Source organism: Spea bombifrons, chromosome 8 (genome assembly GCF_027358695.1).
Source record: "Spea bombifrons isolate aSpeBom1 chromosome 8, aSpeBom1.2.pri, whole genome shotgun sequence".
NCBI classification, from domain to species: Eukaryota; Metazoa; Chordata; class Amphibia; order Anura; family Pelobatidae; genus Spea; species Spea bombifrons.
Genome location: NC_071094.1, coordinates 24,256,376 through 24,284,220, shown reverse-complemented (window position 1 = coordinate 24,284,220; position 27,845 = coordinate 24,256,376). Strand labels below are relative to the sequence as shown.

The following is a 27,845-nucleotide window of genomic DNA, read 5'->3' as shown; positions in this document are numbered from 1 at the left end:
GGCGGCATCGGGGATCCCTCTACCAAAGTGGAATCATGAATCAAAGGATACTTACACACAACGTTCTTTCAGTTGAGAATATTCCATTTGTTTCCTGGGATGGTTGAGAACATCTTGCAAAAAAAGTTTCAAAAACGGAGCAGACATAATTTTAGTCTTGGAATATATTTTTAAATTAATGGCACCTTTCAAGATTAATAAGCCAACTTGGAATGCTGTGGCAATGAAGCTGACATATGCAGCTCCAGAGGGAAAGAAAACGGCTTCACATAGACCATTTGGTTGTTTGTCCAGCTTCTTTGATATTTTGTTAAGTTATACAGTATAATTGAATATGAGATGATATACTTAACAGTGGACTTGAGTGACGGGAATAGCTACTAAATATAACAAAGTGACTATTCTTCCGTAGGGTTGATGTAAACCTGGAACTGTCTCCACCAGAATGATACTAAATCAACTGAGACATGCCAAGCAAGTGAAGTATCACATTCATGTAGACTGATCCAAATACAGGCTGTTGCCATACTTAATATTTGACAAAGTGATCTTGCAAAAGTCATCTGGAGAAGCAATGGCATACCCTTTACTACATTCACTACAACGTATATCAGGGACCCCAAAAGCTTGGGAGGAACTTAAAATAAACTCTTCATTAGGTATATTGATTGGCAAACTCCAGATCATGAACAGGACATCATTCAACTGGACTGACAGCAGAATCAGGGAATGGGAGCTATTTGCAGAGTTGGCTAAATATGAGTCTGGCTCACAGAAACCTACAGTCAAAGCACTGTTGATTATAGCCTATTCTGTTATAATTGTCATGTCCCTTTTTGGCAATATGTTAGTTTGCCATGTGGTTATGAAGAATAAGAGAATGCACTCAGCCACAAGTTTATTCATTGTCAATTTAGCTATTTCAGACATTATGATCACCCTGCTGAATACGCCTTTCACACTGGTGAGACTTTTCTCAATAGAATTTGAAAGAAAATAAACCAAACCTTTTTTATTTAGATATTAATCTAAATCTTCCAGCAAAATACGATTTTGTTATCACAACACCAAGTGCCAATTCCTTTCCTACTCTATTGTGACACAACAGGAGGGAAATGTATCTGAACTGAAATACCTATAAGTAATGTGTAATGCACTTATTTAAACGGAATTCTACCAAATCCATGAGTCTTCACATTCTGTCTTATTTTGATGTATGTATGTATGCAAAGCCTGAAAGTTATTTAGTGATTGACTAAGGTGAATTGCACCTTTTGAAAGCTCTCAACTACCACAGTTTAGGTCTTTAAAGTGGGGGTGCGGCCTATATTCGGGGTTTAGCACAGGGATGCGCAGTTCGTGTTGCCCGACGCCCTGGACATGCAGTTCCGGGCTCGTGTTTTTGTTCCGTTTTCGTTTATCCCTGCTGCGGATCCCAGCAGCGCTGCAAGGGACCTGGATCCTTCTCTCTGGCAGCCGTGGACGTCTGCACGATGACCCCCGCTGCCGGAACTTCCGCCTATGGTGGAGCACCGGAAGGTTATATCACGCCGGTGCTCCACCATAGGTGGAAGTTCCGGCAGTGGAGATAGCAGACGTCCACGGCTGCTGGAGAGAAGGAGGTTGCCAAGGCGTACCATGCAGATGTTCACCGGCTGCGGCAATGCATGTAGACAACCTCCGCTGCCGGCACTTCAGCCGGTGCGTCTCTGTTGCTGAAGTGTCGGCAGCGGAGGCTGTAAACATTGGCCTGGTTTTTGTTAACATCGAACACAAGATAGATACAATGTAATTTAATGTTCAGGTTTGTGTTACCGTACAAAGATTACTGTATTTTGCAGGAATATATAACTCCCTTTTTTGGAAAATAACAAATACATAAAATTGATTGCTTTATGTTAGCCATGATCATATTCTTAGTAAGTTGTTTCTTTGTTTTTCTTTCAAATGCCTGGTGAGCCATATAACTTGTTACATCATATATTACAAAAAAAAATGGCACCAGTTACAGAACACAGACACTGCCCCAGGTCATATTGTAGAAAATCAATACACAAAAGTATGTTTAGTACTTTCAAATTCAAAGACAAATTCAAATTGGATTTTGTTCATACTATTAATAGCTATAATTAAAAAAAATCAGCCAACAGTTAATATAAGTTTTCCTATGAACACCTTGAAGCCTTATTAAAAAAAATATTTTAACTGGGAATGTTACTGTTAAATCTTAGTTTCACATCCTGCACAATTGGAAAACTGGAAAATTGGAAAAAATTATTTTTAAGCAAACATTTTTGCTTCTACAAATTATTTTAAGGGTACATTATAATACATGTAACAAAATATGATTTACACATTAATGATTTACACACATGCTACCATGCTTCAGATTTTAAAAAACATTAACAATAGTATGTTGTCTAGATAAGATAACAAGGTGTCAACACACACACACACACACATATATATATATATATATATATATATATATATATATATATATATATACACTGCATAACCTCTATATATAGCTTGTTTAGGTAGGCATAATATAACAGCCTGAGGATAATAAATATTACAAGGATTTTTAATACTCTACTTGAGTTATTTACCTTATATTTTTAATACTTTATTATGCCAGAATATTTCTATATATTTTCAGGTTCGATTTGTGAATAGTACCTGGATCTTTGGCAAGGATATGTGCCATATTAGTCGTTTTGTGCAGTACTGTTCCCTACATGTGTCTACTCTCACACTCACAGCGATTTCTCTGGACCGACACCAGGTAAGGCAGACATCTCAAAACTTTTATCGGTATACAACATGGAATATCAACATAATTTTGCTGCAGTAATATCCTTGCATCTACAGTATTTCCTTGAGTAAGTATTTAAGGGACTTTTTCCATCATTAAAGTAAGGGTTGTTTCAATAACTTCATCTTTCCTAAGTGCAGTCATTTCTTAACGTGGAAGCATGTCCAGCAAATCACTTCACCAAGAAATGGGTAATTTGACCTTTAATGGCAAGGGGCTCCCACTTGCTGCTGTGTTTTTTATGTATTTATCTGTGCTGCACAGTGCTTGTTGTGCTGGCCCACATGAAGACCCACTTGGTTCATGGGGTCTCACTCCTGCAGCAGGAGTATTTGTAGAGACACACACAGACTCCAGTTTTGAAGTATAATCACTTATGGTGATTGTATTGTTATTAGTGTCTTACCAAGGAATAACTCAGAGAGCACCGACCTACATGGTACAAAGACCAACCGCAAATTAACATTCTCTATGTAAATGACTAAATATAACACATGACATGTTGATAACATTGCAGTGATGTTATGGGGTCCTGACATGTGATAGATTCAGCTAGCAAGAAGCTGATTTTTTTTTGTCGTATTTTGCAAAAATTTAAGCTGCATGGATCTCTGCTTATAAGAGCAAGGCAGGTTTTTAGTTAAGGTGACATGATCCCCTAAGTCTGGAGTGTGGATCCATATGTGTGGAAGTCTGTGTGTTTACGTGGTGATGCCTCTCAATGAATGCATGTGGTTGTCCCTCAAGTGTCCGCATATGTGTTTATGTGTCAAGTGCATCACTAGAGGTGGGCTAAGGGGGATACCTCCTTTAGTCCCCTTCCAGGCAGCTCCAGAGACTTGAGGATGGAGCACAGTTTGACCTCAGAGTCTCTATTACTAACACTAAGTAGCACTGTGACTCGTACAACAACTGTGAGCTGCATTAAAAGCAGGACTCAACATGCATTAAGCAAAGGGGGTTTTGTGAAATGGGGAGGGGGGGAGTGAGATTATGTTTATATTTATGTGTGTAAATGTAGTAGAGTGAGTGTGTATAAGTGTATGGTGATTTAGTGTGTGTGCATGTGGGTTTGTATATGGTGTTGTGTATGTTATAGTATGGTATTGGTGTGAGCTTTTGGTGTGTATGTAAGCTGATATTATGTATTTGCACATTTTACTGTGTATTTTGGACTTTAGCCTCAGATCTTTTTGGAACCTAGCATATGTTTGTATGTTTGTGTATAGTGTGACATGAGATTTGTAAGTGGCACAGTTGTTTTGTATCCAATTCACAGAGACTAATTTGTTTTCCTAATAAAATACTTGCTCGTATGCTTCAGATAGTCAAGATCAAATATATGAAATTAAAGCTGCATTAACACAGACAACCCATAGGTCATTAGGGACCCCTCTAGTATAATCATCCGACTACAATGTAGAAGGATTAAAACTGAATCCAGACGTTATGCCTATTGAGGATTGATACAAAACCATAATGTTCCACATCATGGATTAGAACTTAGCTGTCCTTGAAAATTAATAGCGAACATCTCATCAATGAGGTTAATCACTGTTCAAGGGTACTTTCTGTAGAAGTGCTTTTAAATTTACATTTTTAAATTACATAAATGTGCAGGAAGACAAAAGAAAATGATTTAATAAGCATGTTTTACCACTAACCAATAATGTGATTAGGTACAATTATCTCGTATTTTATAGGAGAACTTGTCCACATGTTGAATAAGCATGAAAGGAATTGTATTCCATTAAGATGGGCATCACAGAGATAGTCTAACAATGGCAGACTGTCTCAGGCTGGTTCCAATTTCTTATACAGGGGTGGTCAGTCTCAGAGCTCAGTGAGGTCACCTAAGGCAACATTGTGACCCCACAGTAATAGCTCAACTGTTTGCATGTGGTGCGACCAGCTATGAAGACAGGCATTTTAAAATGCCTGTCCTGTGTAGGCATTACCTACCCATGTACATTACTGGTACTGAAGGTGCTGTTCCACCTGTTCTGTACTAGGTGTAGCATTAGAAACAATTTCTACTATTGTTAATGCAATACGTTTTTATTGAGATTTTCAGAAAAAAAATATTTTGCATAGTTACAGAAAAAGTATAATACAATATTAAGTCCATGAAAAATATCAAAGCATATGAAAACTGTTTAGTCAAAGAGAATAAAAAAAAAAGAGAGCGAAGTGAAAAATAATAAAAGGATATGGAGAGGTAGAGAAGACAAGAAAAGAAAAACAAAAAAGGGGGGAGCACCAAAAATTGTCGTTGTTATACAAATCCCATAAGAATTCAATTCACATAACAGTATTTTAACATGTACATAAAAACATGTACAAAATAATTTCTACTATTGTTAAATGCCCCAACTCTTTCCAGAAACAATTATTTATCCAAGTAAAATGTGGTTTTATTCAGTTTTATGGGGATACTATCTTGTTGCTATAGAAACAAAAATAGCTTCTGAAAACTCATGTCTGATTTTTGTGGGTTTAAAATGGGAGTTTACTATATGCATATATAATATTTAGTATGGTATATTCTTCAGTAAACTAGGTTAATGCTTAGTGAAATGTCAAATTGATAGGATTTTCTTAGCCAAGGATTATGGGTTTTTTTTCCCCAGGTATCTGGATGGTAACAGCTCTTTACACATTTTCACCAACATTCCTTATAAATTGCAAAAAAAAATCAAATGGTTTTGCATTATTTGGTTTTGTGCCTGTATTCGTGTGGAAGATCTATGAAACGGTATAAATTTAGGTTTGTGTAAGCATGCCGATCCAATCAATGGATGTGTGCTTTTCTGTTGATTTTTTTTAACCTTTTCAGCATTTCAGGTTTTCAGCATATTGCCTGATCACCTGGTCCCTAGAGGAGTAGGGATGCTGGGATGACATTTCAAGGACATTACTGTGTTACCAGTACTACCTCAGCACTTAATGTATTCGTGACACTAATGACATCACACAGCTTAAGTGATTTAATTTCTTACATCAGAACTTATCAAACTGAAGAAATGTCTTTACACAAGCCTGTAGAACATATCTATTTAACATTTATGTTCTAAATAGTTCCTAACTTAGATTATATGTCTCTTTTGAACATAATAAATATTATTGTGCACCTTAATTAATATATGCTGACAAAATCAGTGCCGTGCAAGTGTAATTGTGTTGTGTGTTTATTTCAGGTTATCCTGAATCCACTGAAACCACGCATGTCACTCAGAAAGGGTGTCCTGAGTATTTCATTTATCTGGGTTATGGCGACGTGCTTCTCCCTCCCTCATGCTATATACCAGAAGCTGTTTCAGTACAATTATACGTGAGTGTTAGACATTTTTTGTGTTGTTCATTTCAAATGGAATGCCTGTGTCTACAGTGAAGGAAAAAAATATTTGATCAATCTATAATTTTATTTAGATTAGATGAACAGTGGGAGACAGAATAACAACAAAAAATCCAGAATAATGCATTTCAAAAAAGTTATTTGCATTTTACTCCGTGAAATAAGTATTTGACCCCTTTGCAAAACATGACTTGGTGGTATTTGGTGGCAAAACTCTTGTTGACAATCACAGAAGTCAGACATTTCTTGTAGTTGGTCACCATGTTTGCACACATCACAGGAGGGATTTTGTCCCACTCCTCTTTGCAGATCCTCTCCAAGTCATTAAGGTTCCGAGGCTGATGTTTGGCAACTCAAACCTTCAGCTCCCTCTACAGATTTTCTATGGGATTAAGGTCTGGAGACTGGCTAGGCCACTCCAGGACCTTAATGTGCTTTTTCTTGAGCCACTCCTTTGTTTCCTTGGACGTATGTTTTCGGTCATTGTCATGCTGGAATACCCATCCACAACCCATTTTCAATGCCCTGGCTGAGGGAAGGAGGTTCTCACATAAGATTTGATGGTACATGGCCCCATCCATTGTCCCTTTGATGCCATGAAGTTGTCCTGTCCCCTTAGCAGAAAAGCACCCACAAAGCATAATGTTTTCACCTCTATGTTTGATGGTGGGGATGCTGTTACATCGTTAGGCTGGAAAAAAGAAATGTGTCCATCAAGTTCGGCCTTTCCCATATCTGTTTATTTCTTGCTGTTGAACCAAAAGAAGGCAAAAAACCCAGTTGTGGCTCTTTCCAATTTTGCACAAACTAGGGAGAACAAAAATCCTTCCTGACCCCAGAATGGCAGTCAGATCTCTCCTTGGATCAAGAAGCTGTTTCCCCATAATTTAAAAATTATATCCCTGATTATGTTCTTGCAAGTGTACATCCAATTGTTGTTTAAATGTCTGTACAGACTCTGATAAAACTACCTCTGTAGGCAGAGAATTCCATATCCTTATTGTCCTAACTATAAAAAAAAACCCTTTCCTTTGCCTTAGACTAAATCTCCTTTCTTCCAGTCTAAATGCGTGACCACGTGCATAGTCCTGTTTATTAATAGATTTCCACCCAATGGTTTGTATTGGCCCTGAATATATTTATATAATGCTATCATATCCCCACTGAGGCGCCATTTTTCTAAACTAAACAGAGTTAAATTAATTAATCTTTCTTCATAACTAAAGTATTCCATTTTGTAGCCCGTCTGTGCACTTTTTCCCGTGCTATAATATCCTTCTTTAGAATAGGTGCCCAAAATTGAACAGTGTATTCAAGGTGTGGTCTTACCATTGATTTATAAAGGGGCAAAATTATATTTTTATCCTGCAAATTGATGCCCCTTTTTACACATGACAATACCTTACTGGGCTCATAGGCAGCATTCCTCCTCCTCCAAAAAATTGAGCTGATGCCAAATAGCTTGATGTTGGTCTCATCTGACCACAAAACTTTCACCGAGTTCTCCTCTGAATCATGGATGTTCATTGGCAATCTTAAGAGGGGCCTGTACATGTGCTTTCTTGAGCAGGGGGACCTTGCGGCACTACAGGATTTCAGTCCTTCACGGCGTAGTGTGTTACCAATTGTTTTCTTGGTGACTATGGTCCCAGCTGCCTTGAGATCATTGACAAGATCCTCCTGTGTTGTTCTGGGGTGATTCTGCACTGGTCTCATGATCATTGAAACTCCACAAGGTGAGATCTTGCATGGAGCCACAGACCGAGGGAGATTAACAGTTATTTTGTGTTTCTTCCATTTGCGAATAATCGCACCAACTGTTGTCACTTTCTCACCAAGCTGCTTGGCGATGGCCTTGTAGCCCATTCCAGCTTTTTTTAGGTCTACAATCTTGTCCCTGACATCTTTGGATAGCTCTTTGGTCTTGGCTAATGCAAGCCCTCGAAGTTCACATCCAAATTATATTTAAGCATACCTCTAGAACTGAAACATGATCCCAGAATTGCAAATTTGAGAGAATATTCTTCATCTGGTTTTTCCATGTATGCAATAAATTAAATTATATAATAAATATGTAATATGATGCTGTAGTTTACCTTTTTTGTTTACAGTTTTTGTTTTTTAATTTGACTGTCCACTTTTTTATTTACAGTATTAGCTTTTATGCTTTTAGAGTTAATACTGTTTTTTAAGATCCCCTTTAACAGTGTTGAGTCATATTGCATTTGGGTTTATGAATTAGCTTTTACACATAATGAACCCTGGCAAACGTTTGCATTACTAAAACAATTAACTTACCTGCTAAAAGGGGACATTGTCACCTAGTTTTCTTGTTACCCAAATTAAAAAACAAAAAAAGCAAACAAAACAAATGCACGTAATACTCTCTGTGTTTATGGCATACACCTTTTGAACCACAGCCCTGCACATTTCTCCTGCTCTACACCGAATTATAAACAGCTGGAATGCGGGAGGCCAAAGCAATTACATGTAATTAGACTGACTCATATTTATCAAGAGAAAAACGTGCTTGTACAATAAAGCGTAGCTGGACATCTTTATCTAGTTATAATTAAGCATAATCTTTGCAAAACATGTAAAGAGACTTGGTATCATTAAGACCTGAGCTCATGGTTCACCTCATAATGAGCCCTTGGGTGGAGTGAATATAGAATGTATCTTATTAGTAAGTCTGTAAGTGTACTTAAAAGGGTAGAGGAGTACAAAATCAATGCCTGAGTAATAATCAAAAAGAATAAGAGACAAAAAGGCATTCAAGACAAAAGGAGGAATAAGAACTAAAAATAATAAATGCCAAGATTGTAATAGCCAAGACAAAGTGTTTTGTCCTTGTACTGCATGTGCTCAGGGCTGGCTTGTGAGGACTTGTCCTGTATGGAAACCTTAGTGGTGCCTGTTGCTCGGTTTCCAATTTGCTATCTGGGGTATAGGATAACTCTCTGGTAGTACAGTGGATAGGACAGCACACATATTGAGGTGATAGCGCCTCAGAGTGAAAGCAGCCTGTGAATACTGAGTGTCAGGGCAGGGCTGGTAGAGGTGAATTGCCCTCTGGGCTGCTTCGCATTAAAGATTAAGGATCTTTAGACAAAAGTTTTTTGGTTGATATTTCTTCTGCATTTCTTCATATAGCTGTAGATCTCTGGAGAGATCTGGATAGTGCCAAATGGGACATACCTGCCAACAGTTCTGGATTTTCTGAGACATTTTTTGGGGGTCCTGTTCTGTCAAATTCATGTCTCTTCCACGGACAGGCAGCATTGCATTTTAACTGTGAATGTTTAAGATGCACATGACCTAAAGCTCCAAACTATACAGTATCTATACTGGGTAGTTTAGAGCTCAATGCTGCAGGGTCATGCAGAGTGTGTGTCCCCACCCCTTTGTCCTGGGATTCAGGAAGGAAATGTTGGTGAGTTGTGGTTTTTAACCCTTTCACTTCACTATTCATTATGAAGAACCAAAACAAGTTTCTCTGTTGTGAAGGGTTTATTTGGCCCTGTATAATAGACCTGACCCAACTTTAAACAAGTACCAAGGAGTCTAACACACACCCAAGTCGGAGGGCTTGCAGCAAACACTCTGACACAATGGGATGGTGGTATGCCTGCCTGCAGTGCGTCCTGCACTGCAGGCAGGGATACCACCATCCCACTGGCACCATCTGAGAGGTCGAGCGAGAGGGCTAACAATAGGAACCTGAAAGATGGTGAACGGTGTCTGAGAAGCCAGCAGGAACCTAATTTTCTTTGTGAAAGAGGTATATGTTTATGGTAATGAGTATGGGAGGGCACACCTACAGGAATTGGACAAAACACGTCAGGAGACCACTCAGGACCATATGTGGAGACATTGGCATTTTGTATCTCATGTTTAATCTCGTCAATGAACATGACTGTCACGGAGCTGGCTAGTCCGACCGACTACCTCCACTGTCTTGTTCTCCCTTAGCCTGGGACAACACACTTTCCCCGGTTCCCCAGTCACTAGCCGAGACTCAGTGTAGGGTAAAACTAAATGAAGACTGATTTACTTCTCACACACAGGACTGGATGTATCCAGCAAAACATACATTAACATAAAACAAGATATTGGGACACAAACCGCCCCCTTAATCTGCCTCCCAGAGACAACAGGGGCAGTAACGAGATTAACAATACAATAGAGGGGAAGACTGATTTGTACAACATTACTAAAAGAATGGTGGTCACTCCCTGGTGACAGATCCTGGCTGTCTGCTGGAGATAATCCCCTCAGCCAGTGATGAGGTGATACTGCTGGGGGTAGCCACAAAACCCTTTACAAACCCAGGGCCCATAGTCAATAGGGAGGAGGCTGGCAGTCAGGCTTCTCCAGTGGTCCCATTGATGGAGGTTTCCGTCACAATGACTATAATGCAGCGTTGTGGAGTTGTGTTGCGTGGCCCATCCCCAGGAGCCACTTAGCCTGTGGGCTGAGCGCCCATCCACTTCAGAGTCTCCAGTTCCCCAAGGAGAAATCTGACTGCCATTTTGGGGTCAAGAAGGAATTTTTTCTCTGGTTAGTGCAAAATTGGAAAGAGCCAAACTGGGTTTTTTTGCCTTCTTTTGGATCAACAGCAACAAATTAACAGAAATAGGAAAGGCTGAACTTGATGGACGCATGTCTTTTTTCAGCTTATATAACTATGTAACTATGAGGACTGAGTCAGCACAGCGTAATCCACACCAGAACCCATCTGCACCAACAGATGGGTGTGTGACCCCAAATCACACATAGCGATTTCATTTGGAGTCAGTCATATTGGCTCCACTCATGTGAGTGTTCTAGCCCATTACTTTTATTGCATTCATTTGTGTTGCACACAGGTTGCACTATTATTTGTATATTTTATGTACACCCTGGATTCTGAGTGTTTTTTAACCCCAAAGGGGTAAGCTATATCTCCTTATTTGTTAATTCACTCTACTCACCTCTATTCTCTTTTGCATTATTGTTTTTGTGTGGGACAGCGGGATTCCCACAGAGTGTTGTAGCGATTTGTACACATCTTAGACCCTGCCTTTTTACTCTGCAGTGTTCAATGATGTTTACCTTTTTAGGCACATACCTCATGGCTGGAACCAGCCTCCTTTTTGTCTCTCTGGGTGTGGGTGTGTGCGGTGGGGTTTCTGCTCCTCCAAGCAATGGTGTGCATCACCTTATTTGTTACCGAGGTCTGCCCCACCCCCGTCTGGTTTTTATTTCATTGGTGTTTTTTACTCTCACTCACTTTCTTACACACACTCTCATTTACTCTCACTCTGTCTCTGAATGTCTCCCTACCTTATTCCGCTGGCAACTTACGTGTCCCTGTCTCCTTGCCTTGCAGCTCTTCTTCTTCTCTTGCACCTTTTTGTTAATTTTTCTTCTGTCTTCTGTCTTTGTCCACTGCTTCTCGTGTCTTCTTTTTCCATTCGCTTCTCTGTGGACATGACCTAACCAGGAGAACAGAATAATAAAGACAAATGTCCTGAGCAAAATAAGTGTTTCTTCACCTCTCTTTCTCAGCAAATGTATCTGCATTATTCTGGCCTTTCTGTGCACAGGGACAGCCTCTCCCTTGTTAGTATTTTTGGTTTGGAGCTTATTGTAATCAAAACAAAAAAACCTATGATAGCCTGATAAGTTGGCAGCTCACCAACAAATTTCTGTTAGTTTGAACTTCTGGTCTCTTTGATCAATGGAGTAGCACAACTCATTTGAAACCCTTAGCACCTAAGTGCAATATCTTGCAGAAATTATGGTATGTTTTTTGGTTCTCAATAGTGTCTGCTGTAAGAAAGAGCACAGTCCCACTTCCTCTGGAAATAGGAGAAAGCTAAATGCTCATAAATAAATAGATACAGAAAATACATCACATGTTCTATGGATGATCTATAAACTTCTATTGAATCCTTGATTTTATTATTTTGCCCACGGACTTCCATCTGTTTCTTGGATAAATGTGGTAGTTCTAGAACTAACACGTGCTGACGAGTGGTAATTCCCAGGGAATGTGTTCATTTATCCAATCCTGCTCCTGGCCATTTTGGTGACCCTAGATATAGGAGGGCACTTTATTTCAAAGGAGAAATGTTACAACAATAAATCATAGTCAAAAACAAGCTGGTCAGGGGTTTAGATGTAACGTAAGGAAGTTTTACTTTGCTGAGAGGGTGGTAAGTAAATTGAATGTGGTAGAGGCTAATGCAGTGGAAGTATTTAAACATGCATTGGATAGGCATAAAGCTATCCTGAATCTTAGACAATATCAAGGGCTGATTAAGACCCGAGTACTACTTCAGGAAAAATAGGCAGACCAGATTGTTCTTATCGGTAGTCAAATTAGATGTTTCTATGAATTACCAATACTTCATTAATTCAGCATCCGAAGGTTTCCTCTTATATTTAAGTTCAAGAGTAATTTAGGTGATTAGATGTGTGATATACAGCACAACATCCTGTTCTCCAGCAAAGGTGTCAAGCATGCATTGTATGTATATGTATGTTAATAAAATGAATTGATGTCTTAAGCATTTGTAATGTAATTTCTTAAAACTGAGCCTTAAAGAGACTCATGTTTTTTTTTAACAGCTATTATGGGTCCCTGCATGGTATAATTTTAATGTGAAGTGCTCCTTTCTGACAGGCATCTTGACCATGAAATATATTTATATAGTCTCTTGTCATGGTTTTTAAATGCAGAATTAATGCCTGGTCTGACTGGTCTGAGGCTACACAGCCCTTTATGCAACAAAATATGATGCATTGTTTGTTCCTACACCTTTCAATCAGAACCAGCATTAACTTTTTCAGCAATTTCAGTTACGGTAGCTCATCTGTTGGATTTGACCACACCAGCCAGCCTTCACCCCCCACGTGCATCAATGAGCCTTGGCCGCCCATGACCCTGTCGCTGGTTCACTGCTTTTCCTTCCTTGAACCACTTTTGATTAGGTACTGGCCACTGCAGACCGGGAACAACCCACAAGAGCTGCAGTTTTGGAGATGCTCTGACCCAGTCATCTAGCCATCACAACTTGGCCCTTGTCAGAGTCACTCAGATCCTTACGCTTGCCCTTTTTTCCTGCTTCTAACACATCAACTTTGAATATGAAATGTTCACTTGCTGCTGAATATATCCCACCTACTGACAGGTCCCATGATGACAAGATCATCAGTGTTATTCACTTTACCTGTGTGGAATCTTAGGATGTGGAGAGTGTGGGTAGAAAGAGGTTAACTGTTTTCTGCAATTTGGTGATAAGAGTCTGATGCACTGGGAGGTAGTATTGTTCTGTTGAGGAACATGATATATATGGTAGAGGGCATAGGTCAAATTACATAAACTGAATCAGCTGGTGAGAAACTGGACCATAAGTGTAAACTTGGGGTCAACGTCAGGGCACAGGATGTCTGCTTTAAATAACTGAAACCCCACCCATATCATACATATTAATGTTATGTAGGTTAGGCTTTTGCCTTTTATGGCAAACCCAGAGATATTGCAAGTGTGCCAGCCTTTAGCAGGAGTTTACTAATTTTCTTTTGTTATCAATGTATATATAGTGTGTGAAAATGTAAAGCTGTTAGATTTGCCAGGCTTTTGTGCAGATCTCCCTGCAGCTGCTTGTATCCGGAATAAACTTTTATACATTCAAAGAAGTCTGGTGGTCAGCACAACGTTTGATTTCCACAACACCTGTCAGTGGTTATGCTATGGCTGTATAGGAGGATAGAGGGGAAGTGTAAAAAAGGAGACTGGCACCATTTCTTTTCATATACACTGGAGCCTTCATTGAGGATACAGGCTCCTCCAAGATGGCTGCCGTACATTGGCGTAACAACAGGGGTCCCTGCAGTGAGGCCCGTGCCTCTAGGGGGCCCCTGCAACCCATTGTTCATGTCTCCTCGTACCGATTATAAATAGTTTGGAAACAGCCCTTTCTAAACTATTTTGAACTGGCACAAGCATATTGGGGTCACGTGACCCCACTGTGCGAGCAGCCAGACAGAATGCAGCCAGTGTGTGAACGTATGTGTTAGTGAGTGTGAGTAAGCGTGTCTGGATATATGTGCCAGAGTATATGTTGGTAGGGGGGTCAAGGGGCAAAGAAGGCACAGACAAGTAGGGGGCAATTATGTTGGGGGGATGGGACAATTTTTTGCATCAGGGCCCTGTGGTTTCTAGTTACACCCCAGCTGCCGTGCCTCCGCAATTTTGCTGCAGCCTCTTTTTATATACACTGAGATGGGAACTAAAAACACCCGCCAACTTCTGGAACCTGGAGCAAACGGGTAAGCGATACCATAAGAGGTTGGGGAGTAATTCCACAACAGAATGGTTTCAACATAATAAAATAAGCCTTGTGGAGTAGCCCAGTCAAGAGTCCTGACCTCAGCTTGATTAAGTTGCTGTGACATGACATCAAGATATTCACACCAGGCATTGCAAGAAAGATGCTGAACGGAAACAGTTTTGTAAAGAGGAATAGTCCAAAGTTTCTCCTGAACGTTGCACAGGTCTGAACCACAACTATAGGAACTATAGGAAACATTTGGTTGAGGTTATTGCTTCCAAAATAGAGCCAAATAGTTGATACATCCAATGGTTCACATCCTTTTTTTCATGCTTCACTGTGAATTCTTACACAGCATGTTCAATAGAGATATTAAAATGTATAATTGTGTGTTACTGATGGAAACAGACAGTGTTTGTTTATTACTGTGACTTGAGTTGATATATATATATATATATATATATGCAGAAATCAGTTACACAGTTGCTATATTTATATATGAGACATTGTTGGACAGTTCTGTGGAATGCCATATTTGTCTTTAGGTTCCAAAATAATCATTTTTTGACAAATGCAAAGGTGAGTTACAGGTCAGATAATGATGACCAGATGCAGTTCAGGATATACAGTGTGTTAAAAAATATTTGAAAATGTAATGTGTTAGCTTGCCTTAAAAAGTAGAACAAGCAAATCTGAGAGATAAAGTAAGGCTCTTTCCTTGGTGGGCAAGCAGTTGACTAACACAATATTGGGAATACAAACATAAAATTCTATTTTCACTTGGCTTTGGCTCTCCATCTGCTAAACTGTAAACTTCATGTATATGCTTATTAAAAAAATAATTAAAAAAACAATCCATCCTTGGACATGATAACAACATAACTAGTGAATGATTATCCAAAATGATGAATTATCCAATTGAATTTTAAATTTTTTTGTGAATTGTTATCACAGAAAATAAATATACTGCAGTAAATACAGAATTGTGAATTACTCAGTAGGGCACTTTGAAGGGACACTTCAGCCACTATATGCACTTTAACACATGATAGCTTTGTGATCCTTTTACATTTTCATTCCCATTCCTTTGCAAATGAATAGGAAGATTCTTCAGATGATGCCCCTCCTCCCTGTTATATGCTGTACAGTAGATGTGTTCAGCCAAACACATCTCCTTGTAGATGACATACTTACCACCAATCAGCTTCACTGCTGGCTTGGCAAATGGCGCGGGCAAGGGTCTGTTCAGATTGTCATGTGCATGCATGGAATGTGCTCTCATTGGAACCCTGGAGAAGGAGTGCTGCAGTTTCTAGGTTGGTCTTTTTCCTTCTTTTCTGAAGGGAGCGTGTGGGAGAGAGTGTGGCACTCTGTGTATTAAACAAGTATTAAAACTCATTACCCCCCAAAAGAACACAGTATGCAGAATTAAGTATTAAGCAATTTTTTATTGTTATATTTGACAATACCATAACTGCATTGTCCATAGTTCTTTTGCTGCTGTGTTAACCTCCTACCAGTAGGTGGCGATCGCTATGTTCTCAGCCACAGTAACTGTAATTGGAACCATGTGAACACCTCAGTGGTTCAGTAATACTGAGGCTAGCACTGAATGCAGTTAAGAGACATAGCACCAGAGCGCCCAGAGTAAAGCAGAGTCATTTATCCGTTTTCAGATGAGGATCACAAAATATATGTGTTGCACCAGAAAAAGCTCCGTCTTTTTATTCTAAAAATGCAACATAGTTTGGTGAGCCAGCCAGGAGGAGTAAATTAATGCAAGAAAAGACTACTCATTTTACCGGGGACGAATCTAGAAGTCACTAGAAAGTCCTATGAGAATAACATTAGAAAATGGAGCAATTGCAAGACAAAGTGAGCACAACGCTACTGCAGCTAGAGAAAGCTCGTCTTGTAGAAGTTTGCCAATTTCTAAAGTGCCCGAAGAAAGCGGCGCCGGTTTCCTCACCAAGTCTAGACGAACCCTTATAAGGAAGGCAGAGAGAGTGAGGAGATTGCAGGAAGTCAAAAGGAAGATGAGGTTTGCTAGTACATGAAAGACCTCCTGTCGTTTATTATTACAGGGAGTAAACAGGGTGTGGCATACGCAGAACCAATGGTAGAGGAGCACACTTAGTTGAGAGACCTAAGAGACAAATACCTCCAACTGCAACAATCTCAAGAGGAAGCTCGCAAAAGCGTTAGAAGAGGGGAAGAGAACACTAGAGGATAGAATCAGCGTGAGCAGTGGAAGTGTGAGAGAAGTGGGTGAAGTGACAGTACCGTTGCCAGCCACTGTGCCAGCGGAATTCAGAATCCGGTGGGAATTCAGAATCTGTGGATAGATTGGAGAAGGGGAACAGAAAGAGAAACTGTCCTGGACTTCATCTGAGAAATATATTGGAGATTAAGAGTGGACTTACTCTCAGCACGCTGATGACTATCCGAAGGGACACTATAAGGAATATAGCTCCTCTGATATGTTCAATAAGCTGATGCATATCTCTGGAGAGTCAGTTCAGAACTTCTTATTCAGAGCAATTGAGTTGAAAGAAAAGCTATGGTGGAAGTCAAGTGACAAACAAACTGAAGACCCATAAAGTACAGACCTCATTCAACGGAAGTTTCTTTGTTCTATTGCAACTGGACTCCTGAGTGATGCCATAAAGTTTCAGGTAAAACCTTACCTTAATGATATCGCTGTCACAGATGAAGTACTGATTGAAAGAGTAAGTGAAGCAGCTAATCTAGAGGTGGAAAGAAAATAGTTAAGAAACAGAAAAGACAAAAGTTAAAGAAAACCGCTTATGGAAAAGATCCACGACTAAATGAACTCCACACAGAAGTACACTCCCATGACAGCAATCCTTGTCTAGAGCATCAGAAAGGGGTGAAACGCCAGCAAATCTTAAAGAATCTAGTGCAGATCCCTATAAGCTAATTAAAGATCTCAAGGTAGATGTGTTTGAAATTAAGAAAATGTTCCTCGCAGCCATTGAGACCAGCAATCAACCACGACCAAGAGAGTTTCCAATGATCCAGACGCAAGCAAGACAGGTTGTTGGGAACGCTGGGAGGCCAATGCAGGAGCCACATATACTCACTCTTTCTGCTGTGGTCAAACAGGAAACTTGTCATGGGGATGCAGAGTAAAAGGCACAGCCGCCGTAAAACTTAAACCGGCTGCTGAGACAGGACCCCCAGAAGCTCCTTACCACATATCCCACCAACACCAGCACACACCAGTCAGAATTCCGAAGCAGCGAAGACACCATCATTATACTAACACTTCAAGACAGCAGGGTATGGTGTCCAGTAATTAAGGTTTATAGGAGAACCTCTCCTATAAACACAGTAAATTATTTACCACCACAACATTAAGCCAAGCTGCTAGATTTGGTTGGAAGACTCTGCCTTGTCCATTGCCCACTTGATGTCACCATAGAAGCCTTTTGGGAAACTCGGGCCCAAGCCAGCATTGTGAATGACGTCTAGAGAAAACAATATCTCCCACACACCACAATCTGACCCATTACAGAACTGCTTGGACCTGGTACTCTAACTGGACTAGCGGCTAACTTGACATAAATACCATTTCTTGTGTAGATTGAGGTGAAATTAAAATTGGACTGTAAACCAGCATCAACAGAGACACTGACAGTCCCGATTTTAGTCTCAAGTGACCCTAAAGTAGCTGAAGATCCAATTATTATGATCAATGTAATTGAACAATTAGTCAAGAGAAGATGGTAGCAGGAACACCAGCCAGGGTTATACAGTTGTTCACGCCTATAATTTCACACGCAGCGAGGCTACAGGCTACTCACCGTATTACCTACTGTTTAGGAAATCCCCAAGACTTCATATTGACATTCTGTTCAATTGCACGGTTGAAGAAAAACAAGAAACGTATCAAGACTAAGTAACAGACTGGCAAAAGAGAATGAGTGAAGCATACCACATTGCATCCAAAACAGCCAGCAAAGAAGCAACAAGAGGAAAAGTACTATGATAGAAGAATCCATGGGAATGATTTACAACCTGGTGGTCGAGTGCTTGTTTGCAACTTAACTGAAAGAGGATATTTATAGATATCCTATCACAAAATTCCCAGTTATAGTAGTATCAGCGTAATGGATTAGGATGAATTTCCTCTGAAATTCTGACAGGTAAAAGGGGCTTTAATACAGACTTTCATTGTAGAAATATTAGTGCTTTTTCCCAATACATTTCTGAATTCAATCATGGAATATATGGTTCTAGTATTGCAGGCATCCATCATCAGGTGCCATATATTTTGTAAAATTAAAAAAGTGTCTGTCTATGTATGCGTCACATCATCTTTCAAGATTCTTATATTTATAACTCCAACTAGTTTTTAGTTTAGCCCAAATCATCAGGTTTAAAATTACTTTGGTGGTCTTGCTAGGGTGGTAGGCAGGATAGTAGTGGACATTTCACTAAATGGCTCATAGGCACCGATTTAATATTGACTTCCAAGCACCTTGCCACAGACACTGGTATTCTCGTATAATATTTATTTCGGCCTCTAGATTGTGGACTATGGAAGTCGTGAGATATGAGATCACTATGTGATACTTGGAGGTTTGAGGCATACACAGTTGTCCCAATTTAGTTATATTTGGTTTTCTGAAAATGATGCTTGATAGTGATCTTACAAAGGAAAATTAAGCTCATTATATCATGATACCCCTTAAAACCTGGTAGTTTTTTTCACTACCAAAGGGGAGCTTTGTGAAATAATGTTTTGCATTGTGGATTCACCCAATGTTACATGTTATCTCTTTAACATGGATCTGACGGTTACGGTACACTTAGTAACATAGTAACATAGTAACATAGTTCATAAGGTTGAAAAAAGACCAAAGTCCATCAAGTTCAACCTATATACATATTGTGTCCCTACTGTGTTGATCCAGAGGAAGGCAAAAAAACCCTTATGAAGCAGATGCCAATTGCCCCATACCAGGGGGAAAATTCCTTCCCGACTCCAAATATGGCAATCAGAATAAATCCCTGGATCAACATTCTGTCCCTATTAATCTAATATCCATAACTTGTAATATTATTGCTTTCAAGAAACACGTCCAGGCTCCTTTTAAACTCTTTTATTGAGTTTACCATTACCACTTCCTCTGGCAGAGAGTTCCATAGTCTCACCGCTCTTACTGTAAAGAACCCCCGTCTGTGCTGGTGTAGAAACCTTCTTTCCTCCAGCCGTAGAGGATGTCCCCTTGTTATAGATACAGTCCTGGGTATAAATAGGTCCTGGGAGTGATCTCTGTACTGCCCCCTTATATATTTATACATAGTTATTAAGTCCCCCCTAAGCCGTCTTTTTTCCAAACTAAATAACCCTAATTCTGATAATCTTTCTGGGTACTGTAGTCCTACCATTCCCCTTATTACTCTGGTTGCCCGTCTTTGAACCCTCTCCAGCTCCACTATATCTTTCTTGTACACTGGTGCCCAGTACTGTACACAGTATTCCATGTGTGGTCTGACCAGTGACTTGTACAATGACAAGACCTATCATCTTTAGTGCTTGTTAGCGGAAGATGGAAACTATCATGATTTGCTCAGAGGTCTAACCTCATCTGCTTCATCTCTAGGCCTGGCAGCATCGGCACCTGAAATTTTACTTAGAGAAGCCACTGGTACATCTGGAGTTAAGCCCTCTAAAATGCCGGTGCCTGATAAGTTCGCTGGTGACCATCGGGAATGTCGGGGCTTTTTAAAACTAGTGTCAAATTCATTTTAGAAAACCACAAGAGATTTTTGCTGCTTACGCCAATCAGGTAGGGTTCATTATAATTCTGCTTCTTAGGGTGGCCTTAGCCTGGGCCTATTCTTTCATGAAACACAATTCCTTGTTGCTGGACAACGCAGATGCCTTTATAGCCGCCATTAGGACCGTGTTTGGCACTCCATGGAGAGAAGAGATGGCTGAATCCAGTCTTATGGACCTTTATCATGGAAGGAAATCTGTGGCTCAATATGCGGTTATATTCTGGACTTTGGCCTACAAGACTGATTGGAATTCCCAAACTCTCAAGGCTTCCTTTCGTAGGGATCGGAATGATTCAATTAAAGATGCTCTTACATACAGAGATCTACCCGAGAATCTTGAGGGCTTTATGGCTCTCTGCCTTGTGTTTTCTATAGGTTGCGCCCATAACCTACAGTGACGTCAATGGGATAGAGAGAGGTGAAACCGTCCTTATTTATCCTCTGGTTCAGGTTTCTACCTCCCCTGCTACTACAGAAGTTTCTCCATCCACCGTTAATCCAATGTAGATTGGGCCCATTCTTCACCTCTCATGTACAGAGAAACAGCGACGCCGTACCTTGGGCCTATGCCTTTATTGTGGGCAGAGGGGTCTCCAAGCGTACAATTGTCCCAACAAGCCAGGAAACGCTCAAGCTTAGTGGATAACAGAGGCAATCACTATTTCTATGCCTCAAACCTCCTTGTGGAAAGGCCAAGTGACCACAAAAGCTTTCATTGACTCTGGAGCAGCCGGTAATTTCATGGATAAAGCATGGGCCACCAGACAAGATATTCCCTTGTTACGTAAAACTAATTTTAGTTCCATTAATGCTTTGGATGGTACACTGCTCAGGCAAGGTGTCATCATTTTCAAAACTCCTCTCTTCCAATTATCTGTTGGGCTTCTACACCAAGAATATCTCAGTGATTAGTTTGCATATTCCTGTGATTCTTGGTCTACCATGGCTTCAAAGCCTGAATTCCACAATTGTTTGGAAGGAGGGACAAATCACGGCCTGGGACCTGGGTTGTCACGCTTCTTGCTGTACATGTCCCTTGAGAGTCTTAGAACCTGTTTCTAAGGACCCTCGTACTGTTGTTCCCACTCACTACTGGGACTACTTGGATTTGTTCTCCAAAACAGAAAGCTGATACTGTACCTGATCGCTTGCACGATGGTTCCATAGAATTGCAGCCTGGCATGTCTCGTCTGACAGGCTGTACCAAACATGAATATTGGGCCCTGGCCGAATACATGGACAGTTTAAATAAAAGTTTCACCCAACTTTCATATTCTCTAGCTGGCGTAGTATTCTTCTTTGTTCAAAATAGAGATGGGACTCTCTGGCCTTGTATAGACGATCATGGTTTGAACAAAATGACTGTCAAAAACAAATATCCCTTGCCTATGATCACTGAATTCTATGACCAGCTCCAAGGTGCTAAAGTTCACCAAGCTAGATCTCCAGGGGGCGTACAACTTATTTAAATCCGAGAGAATGGTGAGTAAAAGCCTTTAACACCAGATATGGACATTATAAATATCTAGTGATGCCATTCGGCTTGTGTAATGTCCCAACTTTCTTTCAAGGTTTCATAGACATATTCTGAGATATGTTACTGATGCGTGTGCTGATTTATTTAGACAATATCCTTATTCACTCTCATGATCTCATTGAACATCGAAAACATGTTGGACAAGTTTTACAGTGCCTTGAGAAAACTCCCTATTTGTTGAGAAGTGTGAGTTTGAGCAGAACCGTATCACCTTTCCTGGGTATATAATTTTAGAAACTGGCTTAGAGATACAGGTCACAGCTATGGCAACGACCTACCGACCTCAAGGGGATCCAACAATTCCTAGGTTTCGCCAATTTCTACCGTCGCTTTATAAAAAACGTTCCCCAAATTGTGGCCCCCGCCTCTGCTCTCACTAAGAAGGGGGTTAATCCATCTTGCTGGTTGAGAGTAGCCACTTTAGCTTTTGATAATCTCAAACAAGCCTTCTTATCCGCACCTGTCTTCTGCAGTTCAGATCTTACACGTCCATACATCCTGGAAGTTGATGCCCCAGAGTTGGGGACGGGGCCAATATCTCAACAAACCAGATATCTAACCGGCGGTACAAGCTGCAAAAAGAAACTATGACATTGGTAACTGTAAAATTAAGCCATCAAGATGGCCTTGGAGGAGTAGAAACATTTGCTGGAAGGTGCTGTAACTCCCATGGCTATAATCACCGATCATATAAATTTCTTCTACCTAGAAAAAGCCAAATGGCGAAACCCACATCAAGCCCGAAAGGCTTTATTTTTTACCCTCTTCAATCTCATCATAACCTACCGACTCAGTTCTGAGAACATAAAAGCCAATGCCTTGTCCAGACAATTTGAAAAATCATAACTACACTCCCATTGCTGAATCGGGACATTCCTGTGTGCTCATCTTGGAATCCAATTACAATTCTCCTCTGCATACCACCCTGAATCCAACTGACAAGCCTAAATAACCAACCAGGTTCTAAAACAATACCTATGCATGTATGTCTCCACAGGTCAATCAGACTGGGCATCTCTTCTCCTTCTTGCTGAACTTTCCTACAACTGCTTGAATCTCTGAAAGCTTCCCTCTTCTGCGCAGGTCTTGGTTACTAACCTCATCTCTGGCCCTCAAGTTTTCTTCCGTCTGATAACCCAGCAGCTGATCATCATTTTCAGAGACGCTGCTCGCGAACAAAGCACCGGTAAGCAGCCTGGCCCCAGCGGACATTTTTTTCCCAGCTATTTGAGGTCTGAATAGAAGACGACCTTGATTATAAGACGAGGGGTATTTTTCAGAGCATTTGCTCTGGAAAAAAACTTGTCTTATAATCGAGCAAATACGGTATATACTGTGTACACATACCCACCTAGGATGTATATGAAAAGGAGGCGATAACAGCAGTAAGAAATATTTACGTATTTGTAAGAAATCGTTTTTGTACTTTTATTTTGTTCTGCACATTTTAGGCCTGAATGCAACTTGAGTGCTAGGAACATATGGTATCAATTAAGTGACGTAGCTTAGAGGGTCTTGGAATGCCCGTGTATCATATACAATAGGATTCCTTTACGTATACCCTAACCAAATGTAAAGGGGTATAAATTGGCATGACTACAAGGACAAGGTCTCTTTCTACGCTCTTTCCACGCTCTCATCTTCATCTCACCAAGATACTTAGCCTACAGTACCTTTTATCAACATTTGTTCCAGCATTGGTATTGTATGAATTGATAATTTGTTATCGAATAAACCTGATTAATAAGACATAGAAGCTGTGGTCTTGATTGCTGTTTGATCACTGGAGAAGCTTAGATATTCAAGACAAAGAAGATTCTAACAGTATTCAAGTTCTCTCTTATGTTATCTGCTGGGGTTTATCTTGACTGAGAGGCTTAAGCTTGTATACAATAAATAGTAATAAAGATACACATGAACCAATGACACAAAAAAAAAAAAGAGGATTCTACATTCCCGGCTATTGGGACAAAAACAATTTCCATGCAGCACAACAGATAATAAATCATACACCTTTCAATATTAGTAGCAGAGATAAATTAAGCTCCATACCATTACCCATATTTTGATCTAACAGAAAAACATTCACTTGTGTCAGAATTATTAGAACTGTTTATTACAACATTTATGATTAAAAAAACATTTCAAGTAAATGTCTACTGTACCAATAAAATGAAAGGTTATTATTATGTTTAATGATTTTCACATTATCTTAAAAGTCTCACAATTATATTTCATAAAAAAGTTATTAATAAGCCCTGGCCACTTATTTTATTTTCAATGGATGATGCTCATTGCATGCAAAGCATTCTAATTTGATATTTTGTTGTTTTCCTCCAGTGTCTTGTTAAAAAAACAGGATCTAAATGTTCTAGACTGCCTCATTTCTGAAGCAGATGAGACATGGTCTAAGCCATTGTGCATTCCTGGGGCATTGTATCCTAGCAACATTTTATATTAGATTTATTTCAGATAATGTGTTTGTATTTAAATCACAGACCACAGTAAATAAACAATTATATTAACAACAATGTATGGACAAAATAATCCTTGTAGGTCCACTATGATAGTCTTTGCATTATGAAGCCAATAATAGATCAAAATAATATCCTTCATTCAATAGCATAATCATATAAACATCAAAAAAACCCTTTAATGCATATGATACCTAGGAGGTCCTTTTAAATGTCCATGGTGTCCCACTTGCAAATGCATGGGGGAATTCTGCAGAGTCTGCTATACGTATTTGCCTCTTATGTTACCCAAGTATTTGCCTGCTGTATATGTGTTCGGCCAAACACATCTCTTTGTGCATGATATACTTACCACCATGTGCATAAGCAAAAAGCAGTCCCTTAGATTCCATTGGGGATTCTGCCACTACCAGTGGTGAGAATTATCAGACCAAGAAGTAGAGGGGGAGCCTTAGCTTTTACCTCAGACAAGGCCTTTTTAAGTGGGGTTGTCAGGGAAGTAAACTGCCATTTTAATACATGGCTGAATACCACAGGTGTGATTACAATATTTTAAAACTGCATGAACAATAAAAATCAAATTTAATAATAAAAGGAACAAAGTTAAAATGCTAATTTGTTGAGTGTTATCAGTGAGAAAACATTGGGAATGCTGTATGATTTTCAGGGATTCTGATTTTGGTCTTATTGCCCTCTCACAATGTATGGATAAATTGCAAAGAGACCGTTGTATATATTTTTATTTACCATATTGTCTTTTAAATTTGAGGTTGTCTTATAATCGGACCTCAAATAGAGGTCTGGCTATAAGACTAAGATCCAGATCCCCCACAGCACTGCATGGGACAGGGATCCTCCTCTCTAGCATCCGGTGGACGTCTGCCAGACAACCGCTGCTGCCAGCAAAGCACCGGCATGACATGACATTCCGCTGCTCCATCAAAGAAGCCCCAGCAGAAGAGCCGGGCAGAAGCAGAGGTTGTCTGCACACATGGGGGGGGGGTATAAGGCATATCTGGAGGGGCAGAGCGGCAAGTCTGGGGGCAGATGTGCATAACTGGGGGGCAGGTTGGCTTATATTCAGGCTTTTTCTTTTTTTCCTAAATTAATATTCAAATTTTTGGTGGTCGTCTTATAAACAAGCAAATACTGTAATATCATGCACATAAAATACCAATATAATAAAATGGATTTATAGATATTATTTCATGTAAATTATGTAAAGTTCTCACCATGCTGATGAACAAAATATTTCTGCTGACTGGACCATTTCATTGGTTGCTACTAGATTTGGGCACCAGGGGGCTCTTCGTGTTCGTGTTCGTCTTCGGGAAAAAAAAAATCTTCGTATTCCGCGAATATTCACATGTTCCTGTCTTCTCTTTGGGTGAATATTCGTGGACATTGTTCGTGTTCGGTTTTTCATAGTTTTTTTCTGGTTAAGGGGTTAATACGGGTTAACGCGTACCGCAACAGCTCTGGAGCCAGGAGTTTAAATGTCCGTATGAGCAACTCTATTGGCCTTAGCAGGGGGCTCGTCTGCCAATGGTTGATGGCAGACGAGCCCCCTGCTGGCGACCAATAGGGTCGCTCGTACAGACTTTTAAACTCCTGGTGCCATAACTTGTCCGGCAGATGCCATTGGTCTCCCTGTTCTATCAGTTAAATGTCCGTACGAACGTCCAATAAAGTCGCTTGTACGGACATTTAACTGATAGAACAGGGAGACCAGTGGGATCTGCCGGACAAGTTGCTTCATTACGGTTTAACTTTTTAAAGACTTTTAGGCTCCTGGTGCCGTAACTTGTTGCAGCTTAAGGGGTTAAGGGGCCGTGCGAGTGAGCCTATTGGTCGCTTGCACGGCCCTTTAACCTACGGATTTCCGCTCCCGTTAACCCCTTCGATGCTGCGTTAGATAACGGGAGCGGAAATCCATAGGTTCGCTGTCAGGGGTTACAAAGGCCGTGCGAGTGAGCCTATTGGTCACCTGCAGGGTCTGTAGGCGACCAATAGGCTCATTCGCACTGCCCTGTAACCCCTGACGGCGAACCTACGGATTTCCACTTCCATGAACTGCCGCGATGATAAGGTAAGTTAGAAGGGGAAGGGACCGGGGAGAGTGGTAGACGAAGACGATCACGAAGATCTTCGTGGTGTGTGTCTTTTACGTTTTACCGCCGCTGTCTTCTCTTCGGCGTGTCTTCGGAACGAACACGAAAACGCACTCTTCGTGTTCGTTTTCATGTTCGCCCGAAGACGAATGCACAAGTCTAGTTGCTACTGTGATAAAATCACGTCTCAAACTATAAACTAGATTCACTTTTATATACAACTCATTTTCTACTCATGTAGAAACTTGAGATCAAGTCTATAGTGATATCATTATGAATTAGTGTTAGGCCTTGTTTTACAGCAACTTGGCTATCTATAATATTTTGCTACAACTTCATATACATAGTTTTTTTGTTGTTTGTTTTTTAGGGAAACTACAGTAAGAAGCCTGTGCATTCCTGACTTTCCTGAACCTGCAGAAGTGGTATGGAAATATTTGGATCTTTCTACCTTCCTGCTTCTCTATCTGTTGCCCCTCCTTATTATAACAGTCACATACAGTCGTTTGGCTAAGAAGCTGTGGATGAGAAATGCCATTGGAGACATCACAACTGAACAGTATATCACACACCGCAAGAACAAGAAGAAAAGCATTAAAATGTTGGTCCTGGTCGTGGTTGTATTTGCAGTCTGTTGGTTTCCACTAAATTGTTATGTGGTTCTTATTTCAAGTCTCGGGATTAAGACAAAAAATTATTTGTACTTTGCACTGCACTGGTTTGCTATGAGTAGCACCTGCTATAACCCTTTTATTTACTGCTGGCTTAATGAGAGCTTCAGACTGGAGCTTAAATCATTGCTGGGCATGTGCCAAGGAGTTTCACAATCCCAGGAGACTGTTCTTCAACCTGTGCTCATGCCATTCAGAGAAGCATGGGTGGAACAAGCCAGGTTCAAGCAAGGTCCTTCCTCCCACAGCATTAGGTCTACTACTAATGTGCAAACTATAAACACTGACCTGTAAATGTCGATAACAGACATATGCAAACAACAAAATACAAATTATAGAACTATACACATAATGGATCTAATTCCACTATACAAGACGAGGCAAAGTTCAGAATAATATCAGTTAACAAATCTCAACCACCACAAAAGGTATAAAACCGAATTTTATCGACTGCAGCTCAAGATGTGTACGGTGATGAGTATAAGTATCCTTGGCGCTAGCAATGTTGAACATTAAACACTAATCGTGTCCTCTTGTTCATTGTTTTTCTTATCTTTAAAGCTTAAGATGCCAATAAAATTTCATAACATTGTGTTAAACAAAGAAATATTTCTTTAATTATTTCTGTTTCTAGTTATGTAAACATTAATAAGAAATGATTTGATGTAACACTGTTTCATAAGCCACTTCTTACACCCATTGTAAATGTGACATTTATTGACCCTATTCTTGACAAAGCCATTGCAT

The 27,845-nt window shown here is 40.1% G+C and overlaps 1 protein-coding gene across 1 annotated transcript; it reads left to right on the top strand.

Annotated features, from left to right (window-relative positions):
- Positions 1 to 27,633, top strand: LOC128502841 (G-protein coupled receptor 83-like). The gene is made up of 4 exons (XM_053472782.1): positions 1 to 964; positions 2,663 to 2,788; positions 6,016 to 6,149; positions 26,798 to 27,633. The coding sequence occupies exons 1-4, from the start codon at positions 575 to 577 to the stop codon at positions 27,390 to 27,392; spliced, it is 1,245 nt and encodes a 414-aa protein (XP_053328757.1). The 5' UTR covers positions 1 to 574; the 3' UTR covers positions 27,393 to 27,633.
- Positions 27,634 to 27,845: the final 212 nt, after the last annotated feature.